At 40.1% G+C, this 21,136-nt stretch overlaps 1 protein-coding gene across 1 annotated transcript; it reads left to right on the top strand.

Moving 5' to 3' along the window:
• The first annotated feature begins 5,486 nt into the window (after positions 1-5,486).
• On the top strand, positions 5,487-20,099 carry ACSBG1 (acyl-CoA synthetase bubblegum family member 1). The gene is made up of 11 exons (XM_010014751.1): positions 5,487-5,677; positions 7,216-7,336; positions 7,765-7,845; positions 10,515-10,664; positions 12,871-13,047; positions 13,548-13,729; positions 14,397-14,630; positions 15,202-15,419; positions 17,958-18,097; positions 19,124-19,370; positions 20,023-20,099. Exons 2-11 carry the CDS (start codon positions 7,295-7,297, stop codon positions 20,097-20,099), a joined length of 1,548 nt encoding a protein of 515 aa, XP_010013053.1. The 5' UTR covers positions 5,487-5,677; positions 7,216-7,294.
• Positions 20,100-21,136: the final 1,037 nt, after the last annotated feature.

Here is a 21,136-nt window from a genome sequence, read left to right as displayed (position 1 = left end):
GCGTATGCATACTACTGCAATTTTAAACCAATTGCAGTGGCAAATTTAACCTAGTTTGCTACTCTATGGCTTAAAGATTTACCAGCAGAACTTGCAGAGGGTCTTTGGAAGGTTTGTAGCCCTGAGGGAGCTCCCTCTTGCCTTCGTGAGTCTGCTACTGGTGTCTAAATTTGTTCATTTAAACAGGGTATATTTGTTCTATGGGACAATTGGAGCAATGGATGCAAGTGGTTTTTGAAGAAATAACAGATCTATGTAGGAATCTCACATGCAGACTTTATATTAGACATATGTATAAATATGTACCCGTATGCATATATATTGATTTTTAAAAAGGCAGTTCTTTGATACACAGTAGGTTTCTTTCCAAGAATTAAGCTGTTGGCCATCTGCTTTTTGTTCTTCTGTAAGCCAGACATAAATCTGAATGGCTGAAGGTGATAACTTAGAAACCTCTGTTTTCAAATGTTCAGGGTATTTTACTGAACTACTTGAGACACACACTGTATATATAGATTTTTACTGAGGCTGTGATTCTGCAGAGCACTTGCTTGTGTGCTCGTGATGGCTCTGACCTATTTTACTAAGAATTTATCTGGCACGCTGGCTCCTGCTATCTACCCTACTTCTCTCCCTGAGGCGGCTCCTGAGTGTAGTTGGGAGTTACATGCTGGGCTGTAAACCACAGTGCTCAGGAAGGAATGCATATGCCATTCAGCCGCTCCTGCAGAGATGACCACAGCCTCTGGAAGAAAGGTGAGGTGAACAACTGAGGGTAGAAGCTGTTCCAGCTGTTCTGTCATCATTTTCCTGCAACACAAGTCTCACACCATCCATTTTAATTAAGCAGTTCCTTTATTTGCGTTTAGCTGTTTTTCTAAGTTGATGAATCAGGAGCTTACAATTTAAGTTAGACTTTGTCTTTTGTTTGACTTTGAGAATCTGTGGCACTGCTTGTTATCCATTTCAATGAAAAGCAGTGTTTGACTTGGACACTTCACACAGCTATGCAGATGCTGAGTGGTGAAGTGAGGACTGAATGTCAAAAAGTTCTTCCAGAAAGTCTTCTGGGAGAAGGAAGCCCAGTGTCTAGTTGTGATGAGTCTGCTTTGTATATCAGGAGAAAAGAAGGAGATTCTGGTATTTTCTGGTTGTACAGAACTGTCTTTCTCACTTTATAATTGATATGTTCTGCAACCCCAGGAGTAAACTTGTCTGATGGGAGCCGGATTGTTCTGGAGCTTTTACCTCATTCTTTTCCACCAATGTGTAGAAGCTCATTCCTGTGGAAGCAGGCCAGATTCTGTTTTTTGTCTCATGCGTATGTAAGCTTACTCTTTGCAGCAAGCATTACATTGGCATCACGTTTACCTGTGTAAAGTTAAAAGAGAAATCATTCATGCCAGTTTTATACTGATGGAATCGCAAGATAATTTATGTTGGAATAATGTACACTGGAGGGCAACTAGTACAGCTTTCTACTCATAGGAGGGCTCATGGCTCTGTTCTGCTGAGTTTTGAAAACCTCCAGTGAAAACCTCACAGCCTCTTCGTCCATCCTCTTAGGCTGACACCTGCATTGTGAAATTACTTTTCTTTATCCAGCAAGAATTTTCCTTGCTGCAGCTCATGTCCATTGTCTCCTGTTCTGCTGAGTGCCTCTGAGAAGAATCTGTCTTCTTTATAGCACCTCCTTTGGTCTGTGGCAGACTGCAGTTACATTCATTATCTTCTCCAGATGGAAGAAACCTGGCTCCTTTAGGGGCTTCTCTTTCATGGTGTGCTCCAGGCCCCTGACCATCTGAGAATCCCTCTTCTGGGCTTGCTTCAATTTGACAGGATCTCTCTCTTGCACTGGGGCTTCCAAAGCTGCACACTGCTTCAGGTGCACCCTCAGGAGTACTGAGTAGGGAGAAATAATCACTTTTTTTGATCTGCTGACTATAATCTTCCTAATGCAGTCTGGGATGTGGATAGTCTTTATCTCCACTGGGACATACTACTGGCTCAAATTCAACTTGTACACCAGGAACCACAGGAGTTTTTCCACTGAGCTAGCTGGCATCCAGTCTGTGCTGCTGCTGCATGGGGTTACCCAAGCACAAGCTTTACATTTACCCTTGCTGAGCTTTGAGGTTTATGTCAGCCCATTATTCCAGTTTGCCAAGGTCCATCTGAATGGCAGCCCTACCTTTTGGCATATTGGCCCATTCCCCAAGTTTGGTGTCATCTTTGAAGCTGGTGAGGGTACATTCTATTGTCCAAAACTATAATGCAGTTATTTAACAGTATCATTCTTGGGACTAACCCCTGAAGAATGTCACTTGCAATTGGCAGATAGATAGACTCAGAAATGTTGACCACTGTTCTGGAAGACTAATTACCTTACCAAAACCCAGGAAGCGTGCTCTTGCCAGTAACAACCAAGGTGAAGAAGATGCTGAATACATCAGCCCTTTTCCTGTGTCAGTAAGTTGTCTGTGATAGCCTTGATTCTCTGTTTAGCTGCCACTATACCACATCACTTGCAATTGTAATTGGCAAGTTTCAATTTCAATTCATCCAAGTGAAATTTGGCTTTCCATTCCTGCATGCCTGTGCAATGTTTCTCTGGTGAAGTTTCCTCCTGATTACTCCTTCCACATGCTACCATTTTGGTGCATCATAATCAGTTTTGGAAGCGTCAGTGTTGTTATGAAGCTTATTTTGTCCTGATGCACCACTCACTGCACGTCAGTGTGTAGAGGTCCTCTTTGGAGGGGATCTTATTTCTCTGATTCACATTGGTAATAGTTTACTGATGTGAAGATCAATGTACTTACTGCAATTCCTAAATGTACCTTTTTCCTCCAATGGAAAAGGTACAAGTTTCCACATACAGAAATATTTGTATGCTTTGATTAATTTAAAAATATTTCCACTATTTATTCTTTTTTTTTTCTTATTGAGAGTTTAAAGTTACATGATTCTTGTGGGAACTTCATGGTATGGCAGAAAACCCTCCTCCCCTCCCAGCTGTGGCAAGGCAAGCCTCAGGAAGCTGGTTTCTGAGATTTTTAAAAGAATGACTATGTATTGGCTGATATATTCAGGTTCACTTGAAATTCAGAAGTTCTGAACTTGTGTTTAATCTGTTCATTGGCACAGGGGTAAGTTTGACATAGATGCCAAGCTCTCAGACGCCAAGCTGTGTGTACTCAGCTCCAGCTTTTACTAAGGGGAAGTTAAGCTTTCAAGGCCAGAGGCATCTTAAAGAAAACTAAAAAATAGTGGGTGAGAGGAGGAATGGTGTATTTGTGTTGTCAGCAGAACGTGATGGCATCATAGCTGTGGAATCTGGGATGATGACTGTGTCAGAAATGCCTCCAGCAAAGAGCTGAGTACCTTCTCTCGTCATTAGAGCAGAGGGATGTTTTGCAGGAACTGGCATATAATCAAGATACTGTTTTGAGAGTTACATCTGAACCAGTTTCAGGGAGAACTTAAATTACTGGTTTAGTTTCTGCTTCTCAGGGTATATCTATGGAATATCCCTTGGAGTTCCTCAGGTCATGCACCAGGGCCATTCCACAGTGAGCCTGTCTGTTTGTTTACCTGTCTAAAGGTGACCTTGGTTCTTTTGCATTTTACATGGCTCTCAGAGTTGTTCTTCCATAAACATTAGAATTCATTTACATTCCCAAATCCATTCTGTTAGTAACCAACTGTAGGATTAGTGTATTGGGATTTTTTTAATACCTAGTACACAGTGTCCTTCATATATCCCAGAGGTCCAGCAGGATCAGCCAGACTAGAGTAGTTCTGAAAAAAAGGAAAAAGACTTGTTGTTTGTCTGTTTAAAATAATGTTTGGTGTTTAGGATCGTATTGTGAAAGATCAGCTGAAAACTTACGAAGTATGAAGTTTTTAACTACTTGTTTCCTCCTGTAAAGTTCCTTGTTAAAAATTTCTACTGTAGTGGGAGAACTGCACACCTAAAATTCCAAACATTTAGATCAGCTGTCCTTGGAGAAATTCCTAAGACAAACTGCAGAACAGTTCTTTTTACACTACTCTTTTGTAAGACTATTCTGAGCCATCTCGTCCTTCAGCAGCAGACAGCGAACAGGAAAATTTAGTCTGATCGTGGAACTTGGCCTTGGAGAAGAATGGCATGAGGAAAAAGAACACTTCAAGAGACTCAAAGAGTGACAGTCAAGACTACCCGTCTGAATAAAATCTCTGCCATGTTTTGTTTTATCTGACAAAATCCTCCTTTAGGAATAAATCTTTCCTCTCCATCTCTGACGTTCAGTGAGTTCATATGAAGGACATGAGCCAAGGTCACGTAGTAGTGAATGAGAAAGCATCTGGGCTACAAAATCTAATGCAGGTAGCAGGAGTTACTGGAGGAAACGTTGAAAGTCATGTTTTCTGTTACTCTTAATTCTGACAAGCTCTTCAGTCTGAAATGTTCCACCAGCTCTCTGTGGAATCTTTTGTTTTTTTCAATGATTATGCTAAAATATTCATTTAGGAAAGTAAATATAAGGGAAAAAAAGTTCTTAAAATGTTCTTGTACTGTTTCATTCAGAAGTATGGGAACTAACTGTTTGATAGGGGAGTTGTTTAGTGGTTTTTTGTCTTCCTTGTGAAAATTCACCTAAATATGGCCAACTTACTAACCCCTAGATTCTCTAAGGAGTGTATCTATAGTCAGCTTGCTGCTTGCTGGGTTTGCAAGAGCCAAGTTGAATCTTTGAGGCAGTCATTTCTTGTGAATGCCAGGAACTGCCCCAGTCCTTGGCACCAGTGCTGAGAGCCAAGCGACATTAGTTGTTGCTCTGTCTCTAAGTCCTGTCAAGGAAGGGGAAGAAAAATACAGGAAGGAAAATGTGGATGGCAAAAAATACAGGGTGAGGAAAGCAAGAGCAGAAGAAGGTGAAAGATGATGTGGAAATAGGGCAAGACAGGAGTGAGTGAACTGGATATACACACTGGAACATGGGGAAGTAGTGGGGAGCAGGGGCAGGATAAAGGCGAATAGCTGGGGGAAGGAGGGAGGAAAGAGCTATGAGAAGCAAAAGGAGCTTGGATGCTGAACAGGGACAAAGGTTTCAGTCCTTTGGACCTCTGTAGCCTTCTGATTCACCAGCTACTCCATTAGCTCAAGGGACAGTGGCTGTGCAGGGCTGAGCACAGGCAAAGAGATTCTTCTGGAACTGGAGATGTGCCTGTAATACAGAAGATCAGTGTCATTCTGTATGGTGGCACTTTTATTCAAGATGCAGAAAAAAGTATAAGGAATAAAGATTTTTCTTTCTACATGGTTTATTTGATAGTTACAAAATTGGAAAGCCCTGCTCTCAAAAGGTGGGGAATGCCAGAGTTCTGCTTAGTCCTGCAGTTTTTATTCAGTCCTCTTGTCACGTGGTATTTTTCACTAACGGAATACCTTGGTGATAATGCTTTACTTTCAGAGTCTCTGTGGACTTTCCTTGCTGATGGCAGAGTCAGGCTGAGAATAGATAACTCGTGTCCTCAGACTCCCATAACAGTTCATCAGATGTTCAAGGACAGCCTAGAAAAATATGGATCGCTTAATGCTTTGGCCAGCAAAAAAAATGGAAAGTGGGAGAAGATAACTTTTTCAGAGTATTATTGCCTCTCCAGGAAAGCAGCCAAAGGCTTTTTGAAGGTAGGTACAGGAAACAAAACCAATTCCTTTTTCTGCCTTTGCCTTCTTAAAACAAACAAAACCAGTTCCTTTTTCTGCCTTTGCCTTCTTAAAACAAACAAAACCCCAAATCCACTCTATAAGAGGCTTTTCCCATTAATTGAAGATCATCAGTCGTATTCTTTATGGAATTAATAATGGTGAAAATTGCTTTTGGTCAAAGAGATTACACTAGCGTCAAGGGAACTTGACTTCAAGTGAAGAGTTGCTGTATTACACTGTCTCACTGGGGCCTGGGTACAAAGCTCAGCAGAAGGCCTGAAGATTAAAAAAAAAAAAGGTAAAAGCAGCTCTGTCAGGACTTTGGTGGGATAAAGACAGATTTGAAAACATTTTAAGCATAGGGTAAGATTAGTACTTGGTCTGCTCTTGCTCTTACTGAAAAGTTCTGTTTTTCAGGCCTTTCTGAAGAGCTCAGACAGGAGAATGTGGTGGAAAGTTTAGATCATGTTAACTGCTGATAACTACAGGTTTTGCTATGGATAACAACAGAGATGTGCCTGCACATGGCTTGTCAGTGCTAGAATACTAAATCAAAACTTTCCATTGTTTATGTCTGTGTGCATGTTTCATGCTCTATGTTTCTCTCCAGTGTGCCTGTATTATACAAACTTCTGCTTATTATTTTTAAGCTTGGTCTTGAACGATTCCACAGCGTAGCAATCCTTGGATTTAATTCTCCAGAATGGTTCATCTCAGCTGTTGGAGCTGTTTTTGCTGGGTAAGATTTTCCTTTGTTTGATTTTGTGGCAGATCTGGGGATTTCTGTTTTGGTAGGTCTGGAAATGTTGCAAATCAGTATTTGGTGTCATATCTTGGAAGCTGTGCTGCAGGCGGTTGGCATGTTCAGCAACCTACTGGAGCCTCACAGCTTTCAGTGTATCCAAACCAGTGCAGACACTCATAAACTGATCCTTTTTGCTATGGGCTTAACTGTGACAGTCACACAGAAGCTGTTGTACATTATCACTGGAAGATGGGAAATAGATGAGACTTCCTCTTTTGTAGTAATGATGTTTGTCTACAGCAAGATATGTTCAAGTAGATGAAGTGACAGGTAAATACAAATTCGCCTGATTCCTTCTGTCCTGATACCTATTTATACAATTTGGATTTTACCTCTTAAGCTGTTTCTGTGCCAGTGAAATTGAAACTGGTATCTGTGTGCAGCTTGACAAGAAAGATAACATTAATGTTGGGGGTTTTTACCACTTCCCAAGCTAACTCTCTTGTATCCTCAAGTAAGTTAAAATGCTGAATTCTAGCCTACGGCATCTTCTACTAAATAGAGTTCAGAGATGAGTTTTTGCAATGTGCATATATCAGGTAGTCATGTATATCAGGATACTTGAAACAAATGCAACAGCTGTGCTGCTGTTTACTTCCACATCTGTCAGCTTTCATCTGATCTTTGATTATTATTGTCTTTTTTGATACTAGGTGCATGTATATGTGTGTGTATCAGTATGTATTCTTATATATACACATTTTTAATGCAGAGGAATTGTCACAGGGATATACACAACCAATTCTCCAGAGGCCTGTCACTACATTGCTCATGACAGCAAAACCAATATCATGGTTGTGGAAAATCGGAAGCAACTGGACAAGATAATGCAGGTATAGGGCAGCTGAATGGTTACTGAAAAGCCCTCATTTCCCCCTTTCTCAATGCTGAGCTGGTTCCATATGCATTATCTCTATCGTGAAACCTTTCCTGGGAGTGTTCTTACTTGGGAATCTGGTATCTGAGGATGCTGAGGAGCCATCGCTGGGGGTTGGGTTGGGTTGGCATTTGGGTTTTTCCTTTTTTGACTGGAAAAAGATTGAAACAGATTTTCTAGAGCAGACTGTGTAGTGTCTCCTTTTATTCCTTCTCTCCCCTCCTCGTTGGTTGTGAGTTTACGGGAGAATATTTGAGAATGGAGGGAAACAGGAGGTTTCTTGTGACTGTCAAGCCATTACAGTTTTGGCAGTATTTTACTGGGGACAAAACCCACATAAGATATGAGTAATAAGTAATAAATTTGGTTTTAACAATCCAACAGATCTGGAATCACTTGCCACACTTGAAAGCTGTTGTGCTATATAAGGACTCCATTCCAAAGAGATACCCAAATTTGTATACGGTATGTGAATGCTAGAACAGAGTTGTAACACTTGGGGTATTAGATATTTGATAAATTCTACTATATTTAATCTGTGGAATGTCTGCCATTTAGAATGCATTGATGTGTTCCAGCACATTCAAAAGCTTCATCAGCTTTTTCTGTCTCATTTACCTGTAACTTCATGTTTGATACTAGACATTTAAAATTAGAAGCACCTTGCTTAACTATCTGTCTTGTGCCTTCCTGGCTTTTTACTTGACTGGATTAACAAAACACCTGTAGACTGCAGGTAGGAATGTGTACTCCCAAATGGTTAAAAATAAAGGTTGTCCACTGGTGCTATTGAAACCTGAGTTGTAGTTAGTTACACTTGATCCAAGGTGAAAGTGCTTGTGCACAAAGTATTCCCAGTGACAGGCAACAAGTGAAGGGAAATAAATACGGACTACACATAGAGAAGCACATTTTCTTAGTGTATGTGGAATCTTCATATCACATAGTAAAAACCAAGCAGAAAAAAGGACAAAGGCAGGATCAGGAATTTGAGTGGTGGAAGTCCAGCCTTTAATTTAAGAAACAGGAATGCTTCAAGCAAACCAGATTTTTGTAAACATGTTATTCCAATATATTCTGAAAATAGTTAAGTAATAAGAATACAAAAGTCAGTATTTTAAGTGGACTACAGCTTATCAGGTTCTAGGCCGTAAAACTTCAAGGGGGGGTTTTGGAGGAGATACTAATGAAGACTGGACAGCATAGAATTATTTAAAAATACTTGTAATTTCGATGATCTGAGGGGTTATTAGGTTCACAAGAAACAAGTCTTCTGCACTTGTTTAATCATCTTTTGCTATGTTGAATAGCACATAACAAATGGTTTCTATTACAGTGCTGTATGAACTGGTATAGCGTATGCCCTGCATCTCAGTACAATAAAAAAAAAGATTATGATTTTACTATTTGTATTCCTTAGTAAAAAGAATAAGCTAGCAGGTAGTTCTGGAAGAACATTCAGTTGGTGAAACCTAAATGCCTGGGAATTGATCTGTTCAGGTGTCATGTTGGGCACACTTCCTCAGTGGAGAAGGAGAGCTATGGCAATGTCTGAAAGTTCCACAGTTTGTTGTCTAAAGGAAGAATCAGAGATAACTCACCAAAGGCAGAAATGATTGGTTATTAGGTTTGATGTAAAGCAAACCACATGGCATTGATGAAAGGGATCTGTATTGCAAGATGACAGCTAACATGTAATGAGCTTTTGCTGCAGTGAGGGCAGAACCCTGGTTCACTGATGAGTGCATGTTTCCAGCAGGCAAATGCAAAGTCATAGTGTGTGTGACTGTACCTTTCATGATCTGTGGAATGGGAACACTGCCTGTTGCAGGTACTGTTCAGTAAACAAAGCCTAGGCAACAAATTCACAGTGATTACTGCGTTCTAGAATGAGAAGACAGGTCAGGAAGGCCTGTCTGCTTGGAATGACTGCTAAATCACATAGAAACAATTACACCCTTGACACTCAGATGTTCCAGGAGCTAGTGAAACTGATGCAGCAGCATTCCATGGGAAGGGATAGAATGTGACAAATTCTCTACCTGCTAGAGAGCTGTGTACCGCCTCTCTTTTCAGAGATGTGATTTATTGGATGAACGTATAAAACTGATGAAGCATACTTAGGACAGCCTTGCCACCCAAGAAAAGGAAGTCTCAGTGCCACAGAGGCTAATGATTGTAACCCTGATGGCAGAGGTCTGAAAGAAACAATGACCAAGCACAGACTCTCCTTTTTCACTTCTGTTGTCCTTCACATCATTCCCTTTACTGCTGTGTGGTCCTAGATATATCTCCAAAAACTGTTAAAGAATGGAGGTGCTGCATTTGAATAACAGTTGTGTAGCACAGTATAAATCATATGATTCCAATAGGAAAATGATGGTTTGGTTATTGACTATCTTAAAAGACTTTGTTGTACCCTAGTTTTCAATTAGGATTGGAATCAATGGCACACATAGCAGCATATCAGATGCATGTAATAGTAGTGTCTGGGAGCAGCCAATATGATTCAGCATCCTTCTGGGCCAGTTTGTGTGGCACACAAGTCAGCATCATAAAAGCTTTAGCTCATTCTAGGTTGAGCTAAATTTGGATGGAAGTTGTGTGCTCTGTTTGCTATAGAACAGCAGATAATTTGGGCATGCCTTCCCACGCATAGATAATGAGGCTTTTGCAAAGAAACTCTCATCCAATTGTTTATATTAGCATTGATATAGAGGACAAGGAAGTGCGAATGGGGTGTCACAAGTGTACTCTTACTTAAAAAGGGTACATTCAGATTCCTTTGTATAAGACTCAGAATTATCTAACAGTGTGAAATAGTAACAGAATTTTAGTCTCTGACTTCTATATAGTACCCATCTAGGAGGAGAAGTAGTATTACCATTCCCTTAGACATTGAAAAGACTCATGGCAGCACAGTTTTAGATAGTCTGTTTGCAATTCACACATCAAGTTCTAAGCTAGTCTTACCATCTTTCTTACACAGGAAAGACACAGGGAAACTTGCCTTGGAAACATGTGCAGAGCAAGGCACTGAAGTTGTCTGCCATTTTTGAGACTGGTAAGGTACTGAATGTTTCCCACTTGTAAGAAGCCATTTGGTATCTTGTGTTCTCTGTTACATGTTCTAGATGGAAGAGTTTCTGGCTTTGGGAGATGACGTGTCTGATACTACTTTGGATGATATTATTAACTCTCAAGAGCCAAATCAGTGCTGTGTGCTAATATACACGTCCGGAACAACTGGGAAGCCAAAAGGAGCCATGCTGAGTCATGACAATGTATGTGCTTTAGCATAAAAATAGCAATGTATGAGGATATTTATTCTTATGTTATGAAATGACTGGTACATACTAAACCCTTGAAATCCTTTCGCTTTTGCAACATGGATAAGGTACTACAAAGCAGTATTCAAAATGCAGTTGTGAAGTTGTGAATGCTTATACTTTCTGGTGAAATATAAGCAACTTGAAAAACGAAACTTCACTCGAACTAGCACTTCACAAAATTGAACAGTTTGTTATGAATATGACTTCTTTTCATTCACTGTTCTTCCTTTTGTAAGATCCAATGCATGTATTCGTAAATATAATTCACAGATTGCCATAAAGTCTCTCAGGTGATGCCACAGGTCATCTTAAAAGAAACAAATCATATATACCCCCCCCCCAGCCACTATCAAAATAAGCTTTGCTTTTGCAAAGGGCTTCCCATGGAGGACCAGTAGCGAAGATCTGAAATGTAGTTGTTTTGGGGTTTTATATATATATATATATAAATTTTTTAAGGTGGCTGAGCAGGAGTGGAAAGTGGTGGGGAGCCTTTCTGAACACACAGACTGTCTGTGAATGGGCTGGTCTAAGCTGTGGCCTCGCCTCTTAAAATAAAGCAGAAACTATCACAGACATGTCCACTGTGAGGAGCAATTCACCGAAATGTGGGGAATTAGTACAGTAGTACCTGGGAGCAGAGCATACTGGACTTGGTAGACATAAAGACTGATCTTACACTGCAGATCCTATGCTCTTCCATCTCAAAGGAGTCTGCTGTCATTTCCATGGTAGCTGCCAAGCTATTCCTGGCTGCTGATCACAAACAGGCTATTTTTATGTTGATGAACAGTGGAAAGCATGCCTTGCCTGTAGCTGTGCTGCTGCCTTCTTTAGTCAAAAGATGCTTGCTAGTGTCCATGTGCAAAACCAATGCTGAATCAGTCATGTATGTACCCACATAGATCTGCTGTGAGTGTGCCTGTGTGCCACAAGGCTTGGGACAATAAGCAAATCAATGTAGCTGCATCTCAAAGAGACCCCAGTTCTGCCTACTGCGTAAGTCTCCCATAGCCACGTATCCAGTGGTGCCATCTAAACCTGTAGTGGCCTGACCTCACAGCGTGCTGCTCCTTAACAACCTCTCATGAGAATCTGTGTTTCATTAGACCAAATGTACATTTTGGACCATCTAATTTATTGCAAGGAAAAGGAGCTGGCAGGAACATACGATACAAATCATGTGCAGTACCTGTTATCTCTTCTCATCTTGAATAATTTAATTTCTGTGTCCTGCCTTACCCATTTTAGGTTACAGACTTCTCAGAGAAAGAGATGTTTCTTGGTTTGGGTTTTTTTGTTTTTTCTTCTTTGCATGTGTATCTTTTCACAATCCCCTTATATCATCACATGTATTTGTGGGTCTTCCATATGCTATATTCCTATAATGAAGATGTGCATATTTGGCATCCTTGAACTGCTTCTTCTGAGATAAAGTGGGAATTACGAAGGAGGAGAACATCATCCAGTTTGACTAAGAAGTCACACAGCACACGTTCCAAAACATTCATGTTTGCAGTGCTGCTGGTCAGGGTAGGGGGGTGTGCGTGTGACTTGTGAACCACCGTGGTGAATACCCTAGAAGCTTCCAGAGGAGCAGAATGTAGCTGCTATCTTCCTTATTAGTGCTTAGCCAGGTGCTGATCAATACAAGGTAATGAGCTTGTTGCTGATACTGAACTGTCGTTTGAGTCCGCTGATCACTCAGTGTTCTTTGTTCTTTTTTAGGTAAACATACAGACACGCAGGGCCCGTGAAAAATGCCAGCTTGATAGAAAGTGTGCATAGTAGGAGAGTTGTAAAAGAAGGGGCAGATCCGTTTACTCCTTGCCCATCCAGCCCATGGCTGCCCTGCTCAGTGTGTCATTTGGGCATAGGAAGTTGGTAGCATTCATAGCCCAGTCAAGGAGCAGAAAGGCTGCATTTATTTATGTTATCTGCAAGACTTTGTTGCTGATAATTCATCTTGCTTTTGACCAAGCATCCCCCAGGGAATTGAGTCTGTTGTGCTGTCAAAGATTGCAGTGTCTTCAGTTTCTGTGAGCACAGATTTTGCAGTTACGTTAGCATAGCATGAGGATCCTTACTTCATGTTAAAAGGAAAAAAAGAAAAAACAACCCCATGATACCTGATGTGTTTTATAATTGATCTGAACAGATAACTTGGACAGCAGCACACTGCAGCAGAGCAGGAGAAATGCAACCTGCAGAGGTCCAACAGGAGTCAATCGTCAGTTATCTCCCCCTCAGCCACATAGCTGCGCAGATATATGACCTGTGGACTGGAATCAAGTGGGGAGAGCAAGTTTACTTTGCTGAGCCAGATGCTCTGAAGGTATCTTTCTTGCATTGTACCTAATTCATCTTCTTCTTAGAATACATTCCAAGGAGGGAGTATGATCTTTGAAAAGCTGCAGAGAATGAAGCTTGAGAATCCATTATTGTAAGAATTATGGAAAAATAAAATCCATTAGACCTGTGATCCAGTGCTGTAGACACCAGTTAAAATAGATAATCCAGATCCATAAGGTTCTTTTGAAGCAGAAGAATATGCATCTAAAGCAAAAGAAATGTAAGCAATTTCTGGAAGAAAGGGAGGCAGAAGGATCTAAACTACCTGTGTGTTTTTCTTGTACATATACCTCCCTGATGTGTCAGCTGACACGTTAATGCATATGTCTGACTGAAGCAGCCTCCGCAGTCCTTCTTTATATCCTATATGTTCAGTGATGTGCTGCATGTTAGTATTGCAAGACGCAGACTGCATCACCAAACCTCTTTATCACTGCTGTGGACCTTTTGCAATGCTTTGAAATGATTTAATGGCTTTAACAGGGCAGCTTGGTCAACACACTAAAAGAAGTACAGCCAACATCTCACATGGGAGTTCCTCGAGTATGGGAGAAAATCATGGAGAAATTAAAGGATGCTTCTGCTCAGTCAGGATTTATGAAGAAGAAAATGCTGTCATGGGCTATGTCACTTAGCTTAGAGAGAAACCTAAGCTGCTCAAGCAGGTATGTATTGTAAGAGTGAGATTTCCCATCAACTTGAAAGTAGCTACCTGCTTGCAATAAACTATGAAGCATTGGTGAAACTCTTAAGTGTAAATGTGTAACATCTGGCCTGGTGCCACAGCAAATGTAATGCAAAAGGGAAGGTGTAGTTATCGGTTCCAGCAGGCTGATCTTAAACACAGGGGACTGTTTAAAATGTACTCCTACTAACATGTCCCCCAGCTTGCACGACACAGTGAAGTGTGAAATTGCTTACAGAAAATGTATTCCAAAACCTTGTGCAATGGTGCTGATTGCTTGTCTGAGCATTCAGCTTCTCAGATAGGTCCTGCACGTCTCAGACTGTAGTCATAGAGGTTCTCAGAGATGCATTTAACTGATAAAGAATCAGAAATAGAAGAGTTTGTTTTATACAATGTGGTTTTATAGAATCTTTAATTGCAGTATTCAGGCACCTCAAGAGCTGGAGTTCACTTAGCAAGAAAAGACATCCTATAAATGAGAAAAGGAGCAATGTGTAACCTGGTTTTACTGATGCAACTTTTGTCAACACCCAAAACCAAACAACAAATAAATCTCTAAACAAAATTTGTGTTCGGTTTTGTTTTGGCAATCTCCAAGGTTGCTCTGACTTGCTGTCTCCTTCTCTTTTGTGTTTTTCACTCAGCAGTGATTTAAAACAGTTCTGGATGAGGTTAGCAGACTACTTTGTGCTTGCAAAAGTACGTAATGCACTGGGGTTTTCTTCCTGTCAGAAGCACTTTTCTGGTGCTGCTCCTCTCAATACAGAAACACTTTATTTCTTCTTGGGTCTGAACATCACCCTGTATGAGGCCTATGGGATGAGTGAGACCTCAGGCCCCCATTGTCTATCTGGGCCAACCAATTACAGGCAGCACAGGTAACTTCTTTTTTTTCCTTTTTGCTTTTTAACTTTAAACCCTGGTATTTTTCATTATATCTTTGAGAAGAGTTTTTACTAAGTTCAGCACAGATCTTGTTTGTGTTTTATTTTCTCTTAATGCATTGCTATTCCATTGTGACTTCGGGAGGCAAAATAACTTCCTTGTCAGAAGCTGAACACATTCCCTCCGTAGCATGGCACACTGAGAGCATTGAAATGATCTGCAGCGTTATATGCACAACGTAGTTACTAAATATGACATATATCCTAGCCCTGGCCCAGGGTAGGTTAACTTTCAAATGCAAGACCCCAAATACAGAGGTGTTTTTATGCCTGAAGATACAGAGGGATAAAAAAACCAAACCAGGAAGCACAGAGCAAGACAGTCAGAATAGACTGCTTAGATACTTTTAACGTATCTACCCTAGTAAATTAATATTCCATAGCTTTCTAACAGTTACAGCAGGGTGTTATTTGCAGTCACTGGGACTTCGATGGGTTTGGAGATTTGGCATGTTAGAAGTCTTAACAGTGTCATGTTTCATATATCTATGCTTGTGTCTGATAGCTGTGGAAAACCAACACCTGGCTGCAGAGTGAAATTGGTGGACAAAGATGCAGAAGGCAATGGAGAAATCTGTTTCTGGGGAAGGACTGTTTTCATGGGTTATTTAAATATGGAAGAAAAAACAAGAGAATCGTTTGATGAGGATGGGTGGCTGCATTCTGGAGATTTAGGAAAACTAGACAAGGATGGCTTTCTCTATGTCACTGGAAGAATTAAAGGTAAGTAAGAAAAATCTTGCTCCACGTTAATGGTAACTGTTCAGTCACCTGTCATATACGGCCCATTTAATTAAGTGTCTTTCCTCCAATGCCAGCAACATTGAGCTAATAGGAAAGCAAAATAAACTCTCTTATGAGGAAACCACAGTGTGCCCTCTTCAGGAAAGACTTCCCTTTAGTCTGTAAGAAGTGGAGATGGTTCAGCTCCTACAATGAAGGTTTTTCTCTTCCAAACCTTTCTTCAGTATTAGTTACAATTAGTAATCTAAAATACTAATACCAGTTTAATGTGTCATCTTTGATTCTAGTAATCCATTAAGCTGTCCGTTCTCCCTTTGAATCTTGCTAAATTGCCTTAATTGCACATTAGAATGTTTAGATAGTAATGAGAGAGAGCCCTGTGTTACACAGAAGTTATTGCTGTAGGTCAGAGTTAGGTTCCTCTGATGCCTTAGGCAATGTGTTTGCAGAGACCAGTATTGGGAAAGCTAAAGCAAGAAACCTACGTATTACTACAGTACATAGCTTGAAGTCTCACAAGAGTAAGCCTGGTCCCTTGCTTACTTGGAAGCTTTTTTATCACAATTTATATTCAGAAGGTGGGATTGGTCACAGTCAAGATGTAACTGAAGAAGATTTAAAAACTGAGAAATTATCATCTTAGAATACATGGTGAATCACTAGGGAGGTAATGAGGATGAGTGAATTTGTCAATAGGATGGCAGAGTGTTCTCTTAAGAATCAGGACTTAAGTAGATCCTATTAATAGCCTGCACCAAATGCAGCTATCTTGATTTTAACTTGCTTTCTTGTCTGATTCATTTTCCTTTAGTACAGCAGTTACCAACTTCTAGTCTCATTCCTTCATAACTTTTGTGTTGCCACTTACATCTTCCTTGGTTGCTGAACTAATAACACTCTAAATTACATGATAGTTAGGACATCTGGGATAAAATAAGTGTCTGACCAGTTCCACTGGAGTTTCAAATCCAAGTCCAAGTAATGTAAAATCTAATAGAAGGTAGTAAAGAAGCTTTTCTTCCAGTGACTGAAACAGGACTTTGTCCTTTGGTTCTTTGGGTCTTACATGTTTTAGGATTCATTAGCTGCAAAGCACAACGATGTAGCTAGAGAAGTCCATACAGGGGATATTCTATTTGTGAATAGAACTGTGGAAAAAGTTGTTGCCACTATTACAGTTGTCTGCGACAGCTGGGATAAAGCTATGTCAGACAATGAAAAACCAAGTGCCAGAGTGATTGGTTAAAGATCTAAAGCAGAGGACAGGACTTAGGCAAAAGGAGGGTGGAATGAAAGTCAAAAGTATACCTAGACAAGTCTGGATACGCAACTAGCTTTGGTAGGTACCTGTGGCTTGACAGAAGTCTCTTGTTCTATAAAAACTACTTGTGCTTCCTCAAGTGTGTATAGTGTATTGGACAGGGAGAGAAATAACTTTTATAGTTAGGAGATCAATGCCTATTTCATACCAGAAGCTTGAGTATAGACTGGAAGTTATTTCTTGTCATAGTTCTCATGGAGCAGTAGAGATGGTAGGGCCCAAACCTGTGAATACTGAAAGGGTGCCACATTCCCTTGATTGCATCTAAATTCTTCCAGTTTATCACTGACAGGGAACCAGGTACCTGCAGAATCCTTAATACATGCAGTCAGCTGCGTTGTTACCTACAGGACTGTTGTACTATTTGTCTCCATTATTTGTTGAAGCATACTCTGAAATGCTGCAAGGACTGTTATGTGAGGGCAGTGAGAAGTCACCAGTGTAATTAAAGCAAAGAGCTGGAATTTACCTAGATAATACTCAAATTTGTGGTAATTCCAGTGAATATATGTGCTGTACTTCAGGCAGAATGCATTCCAATACAAATGCACGTTCATTTATCAGTAGAATGAGGTATCACTACCATTGTTTACAAACTTTTAAAATATGAGGATTCCAGTCTGTCATTCTGCTGCACTCATGTCAGCAGCAGGGCAGGAATGACTCCTTACACTGCAGACTTCCTCCCCTGACTTCTCACACTCCTCTCTCCCTTCTTTCCCTGTTGTGTTTATGGAGCCTCCCTGTAGTAGTAACTTACTTTCGTCTGACCCCTCTTGGTGGCTTTAAGAATTGGTTTTACTCATGACATTAACGATGGACTGACTTTACGGTGAGATGGCAACAGTAAAACAGAGCGTGAATCCTGTGCTAATTGGGAAGAGATGATTGTGCACACCAAAATTCCAGCTCATGCAACAGCACCTTGAGAATAACTAACCTGGTACTAGATGATGTAAAAATCAGCTGGAGCAGATATCTTATACTTAAGGGAGAACTTGAGCACATGCAGGAAAAATATTAGCAGTTTTCTTTTTAAGATAATGAACTAACAGTCTTTATTCTCTTTGAAAACATAGTGTTAAAAAAAATCTCGTATTCTTTATGTCAGAATAAGACAAGTGGGTCATTGCAGAAATAAACCTGATTGTCAGAATTCATTTGAATTCAACTAATAGCCTTTCTTTTTTGCCTAGATTTGATAATTACAGCTGGAGGTGAAAATGTGCCTCCGATTCCAATTGAAGATGCTGTTAAAAAAGAACTCCCAATTGTTAGTAACGCTATGGTGATTGGAGATAAGAAGAAGTTTTTGTCAATGTTGCTGACCCTAAAGGTAAACCAGTTTTAATATTGGTTTCAGTGAGCTCATACAGCTGTGCCTAACAAAAGAAGATTTTTGATCTGTTTGTGAAAAGACCCAAAATGAGACACGAGGAGATTAGTGGGGCAAAAAATGCATAATAACTACAGACCAAATCCTAATGGATCTGAACTTCTTATGTTTAATGATCTTATGATCTGTGAAACATCTATGTTCTACTGCTGTTTCGCCTATATGTATAGTAAGACCTTGTTTTTAACTTCAATTAAGAAATGTTGGAAGAGTGAGAAGTCAGCAGCAGAGCACAACAATAGCTTGGATTCTTGTGGATGAACACAGCCAGCAAACACTTCTGTTAGGGGCAAACCCAGTTTCTAACAGAAACTCTCTGACAGAAACCAGCTTTCCACCAGAAACACTTCTCTATGATTTGTTCTTTTCAAATAACCCCAGAATGAATGTAGGATAAAATAATTCATAGCTTTGCTGTGGTACATACTTCTACTGCAAAATCACTTGCGCTTTGTGCTCCGTGTACATACATAGTGAATGACCCTTTAGTTTTTCCTCAAGTTGTTTACCTCTATATAGAGACTGATACTCCCTACCTACAGGTGCAATAGAAATACTGATTTAAGAAGTCTTAATTTCGAAGAATGCTTCTATCTCAAGCTGTTTGCATTACACCACAGTGATTCAAGTTAATGGTGAGCTAAAACTTCCCCTGTAACAATGGAGTAATTTAGAAAATGTGGTAGAAATTTAGGATCTATAAATGGATTTTATTGCCTCATTCATTAAGATCTCTTAAGTCTGTTAATTTCACCTTCATATAAGCCAAAAATATTTGCATTTGGTAGCCAAGTGGAAAGAAAAGCATTCTCATATGCAGGTGTTTCTGGGTTTTAATGCTTACAGGATGTTTGGCTGTTGGTGCCTTGCTGCTTGTTTCTTACTAGTCAGGAGGGACCTTATCAGAGAAACTTCTAATGCTTGTAAGAGTGAGCATGTGATGATTCACTTCATTTGATATTTTAGAGTGTGCTGGACCCAGATACATCTGAGCCCACTGACATTCTCACTGAGCAAGCCAGAGACTTCTGCCAGAAGACTGGTAGTAAAGCCACTAGAGTATCAGAGATTGTAGCTGCAAGAGACCAGGCAATCTACCAAGCCATTCAGGAGGGAATCGACAAAGTCAACATGAATGCCACTAATCGGGTCCATTGTATCCAAAAATGGATAGTCCTGCCAAGAGATTTTTCCATTTCGGGGGGAGAACTAGGTAAGATTTGCTGGTTTCTGTTGAGGTCTACACACAGTAAAGAGGCTGCTGATAGGAGAGTGTTCAAAAAGTTTCATATGCCAAATTCTGGGCCCAGCCAGTAGAGGGAAAGGAAAAAGCCATTAGCAGTGTGTGTTAAAGAACACAAAACTGGAGGGTTTGCTGTGCCCTTATGTATCCTTCTGTGCTTATTTACAAGTACAGTTCTATAGTTAAATTTCAGATTGCTTTGGCCAATTAAATAATCGATTCTGGTTAATTCCTTGTGCATTATAGTATTAATAACTTTCAGTAATAATACTAAAAATATATTGTTTTAAAGTGAAAGCCTGACAGCGGAGATCCAAGCACATTACCAGGCTCTTTGAATACACTGGAAATTGTTTAAAAGCTTTCAAAAAATAATTCTTTTAATCATTTTTAATGAAAAAAGTAGCAGTAGTCAGTCATCATCTTACCTGCAGCTCCCTTTGAAGTCCTCGTGCCTTACATACCATGCTTGCTTCTCACTTTTAGCAGCTGTCTGCACTTACAGAGTGGCAGATGTTCTTCCAAACAGGCGTTTCAATAGAAAATCACAGGAGCCAAAGCTCAGACTGAGTAGGAACTTTTATTCTTATTTCTGCTGTTCTGACTCTCTTCCTCTCTCAAGGTCCAACGATGAAGCTGAAGCGGCTCACCGTGCTAGAGAAATACAGAACTGAAGTGGACTCCTTCTATGAAGAATAAGAAGTCTTTTCACCCAAGCATTAACAAAGATCTGTGAGCTAAAGAATTTCCTAATCAAAAGCATTAACAAAGACTTACATTTGGTTTGGCTTTGTAGTTCTAGAAAACTGCTGTGTCAGTTTAGTTGTTCCCAATACTCACCTCATCATTTGCCCTCTTTACAGAAGCATCTACATCTACACAGTGTGTCCATTTCCTAATACTGTTCTGACTTTGACCTACATGACTGAGATAAAAACGTTCTCTTGTGTTGTATAAAGTGGCTATAAGCTAGAGATGTGGAGGCTGCTCTATCCTTGCAGACATACAAGGCCAGGCTGGATGTGGTTCTGGGCAGCCTGATCTAGTTGAAGATGCTTGTTGCAGGGGGGTTAGACTAGAATGAGGTTTGAAGGTTCCCTTCCAACCCAAACTATTCTATGATTCTGTAATTCTTCTATACTGAAACGGAAGTTGCCAGTTGCTTGTGTTTTGGTAGAGCAGCAGTGGAACTGTTCCACCACTCCAGCAATCAGGTCATTATTGAAAAAAAAAATAAAACAAAAAGGGCTGGGTTTCCCCCCCCAGGGAAGTTTCTTTGTGCTTAGTAAGACATTTTGGAACCTGAAGCAATCCTCTTCCATTTTAACAGTGGTTAGAATTCAGACTTGGGTGAAAACAGCAGCTAATAATTTCTTAAATCCCTGTTGAACTGAGCATTGCTATTTCTCCCAAAACCAAATAATCAAAAGAAAAAGTTGGGGGAATAGCTCTCTAAGGCTGTAATACAAAGCAGCAAATGCAGGAGCTCCCACATTAAGTGCTGTTTAGAACAGAAACTTTGTTCAAATTGTTTACAGCACTTGTTTTTAAAGCAGAAGGGGTTTGAAGCAATGTTTGTCAGTGTGTATCTGCACATTTCAATATGCACTTTGTACTAATGCTGCCAAGTGGGAGATGCATTTCTTCTTCCCCATATAAAAACTAAATCATATTATATGAGGGACACATGTGACAGAAGGTTGTCTAAAGGGTTTGCTGTAAGTAAGTTCTCTTTG

The sequence above is a fragment of the Nestor notabilis genome, unplaced genomic scaffold (genome assembly GCF_000696875.1).
Source record: "Nestor notabilis isolate BGI_N333 unplaced genomic scaffold, ASM69687v1 scaffold13855, whole genome shotgun sequence".
Classification (NCBI taxonomy): domain Eukaryota; kingdom Metazoa; phylum Chordata; class Aves; order Psittaciformes; family Psittacidae; genus Nestor; species Nestor notabilis.
Note: the sequence above shows the minus strand (reverse complement) of the source record. Positions and strands in the feature narration are given on the sequence as shown.

Excerpts from the sequence above, each read along its gene's own strand:
- ACSBG1 (XM_010014751.1), top strand. The coding sequence starts at position 7,295 with ATGGTTGTGGAAAATCGGAAGCAACTGGACAAGATAATGCAG. Across the intron at positions 10,665-12,870 it reads CCATGCTGAGTCATGACAAT|ATAACTTGGACAGCAGCACA; the intron begins GTATGTGCTTTA and ends TGATCTGAACAG. Across the intron at positions 14,631-15,201 it reads ACCAATTACAGGCAGCACAG|CTGTGGAAAACCAACACCTG; the intron begins GTAACTTCTTTT and ends TGTGTCTGATAG.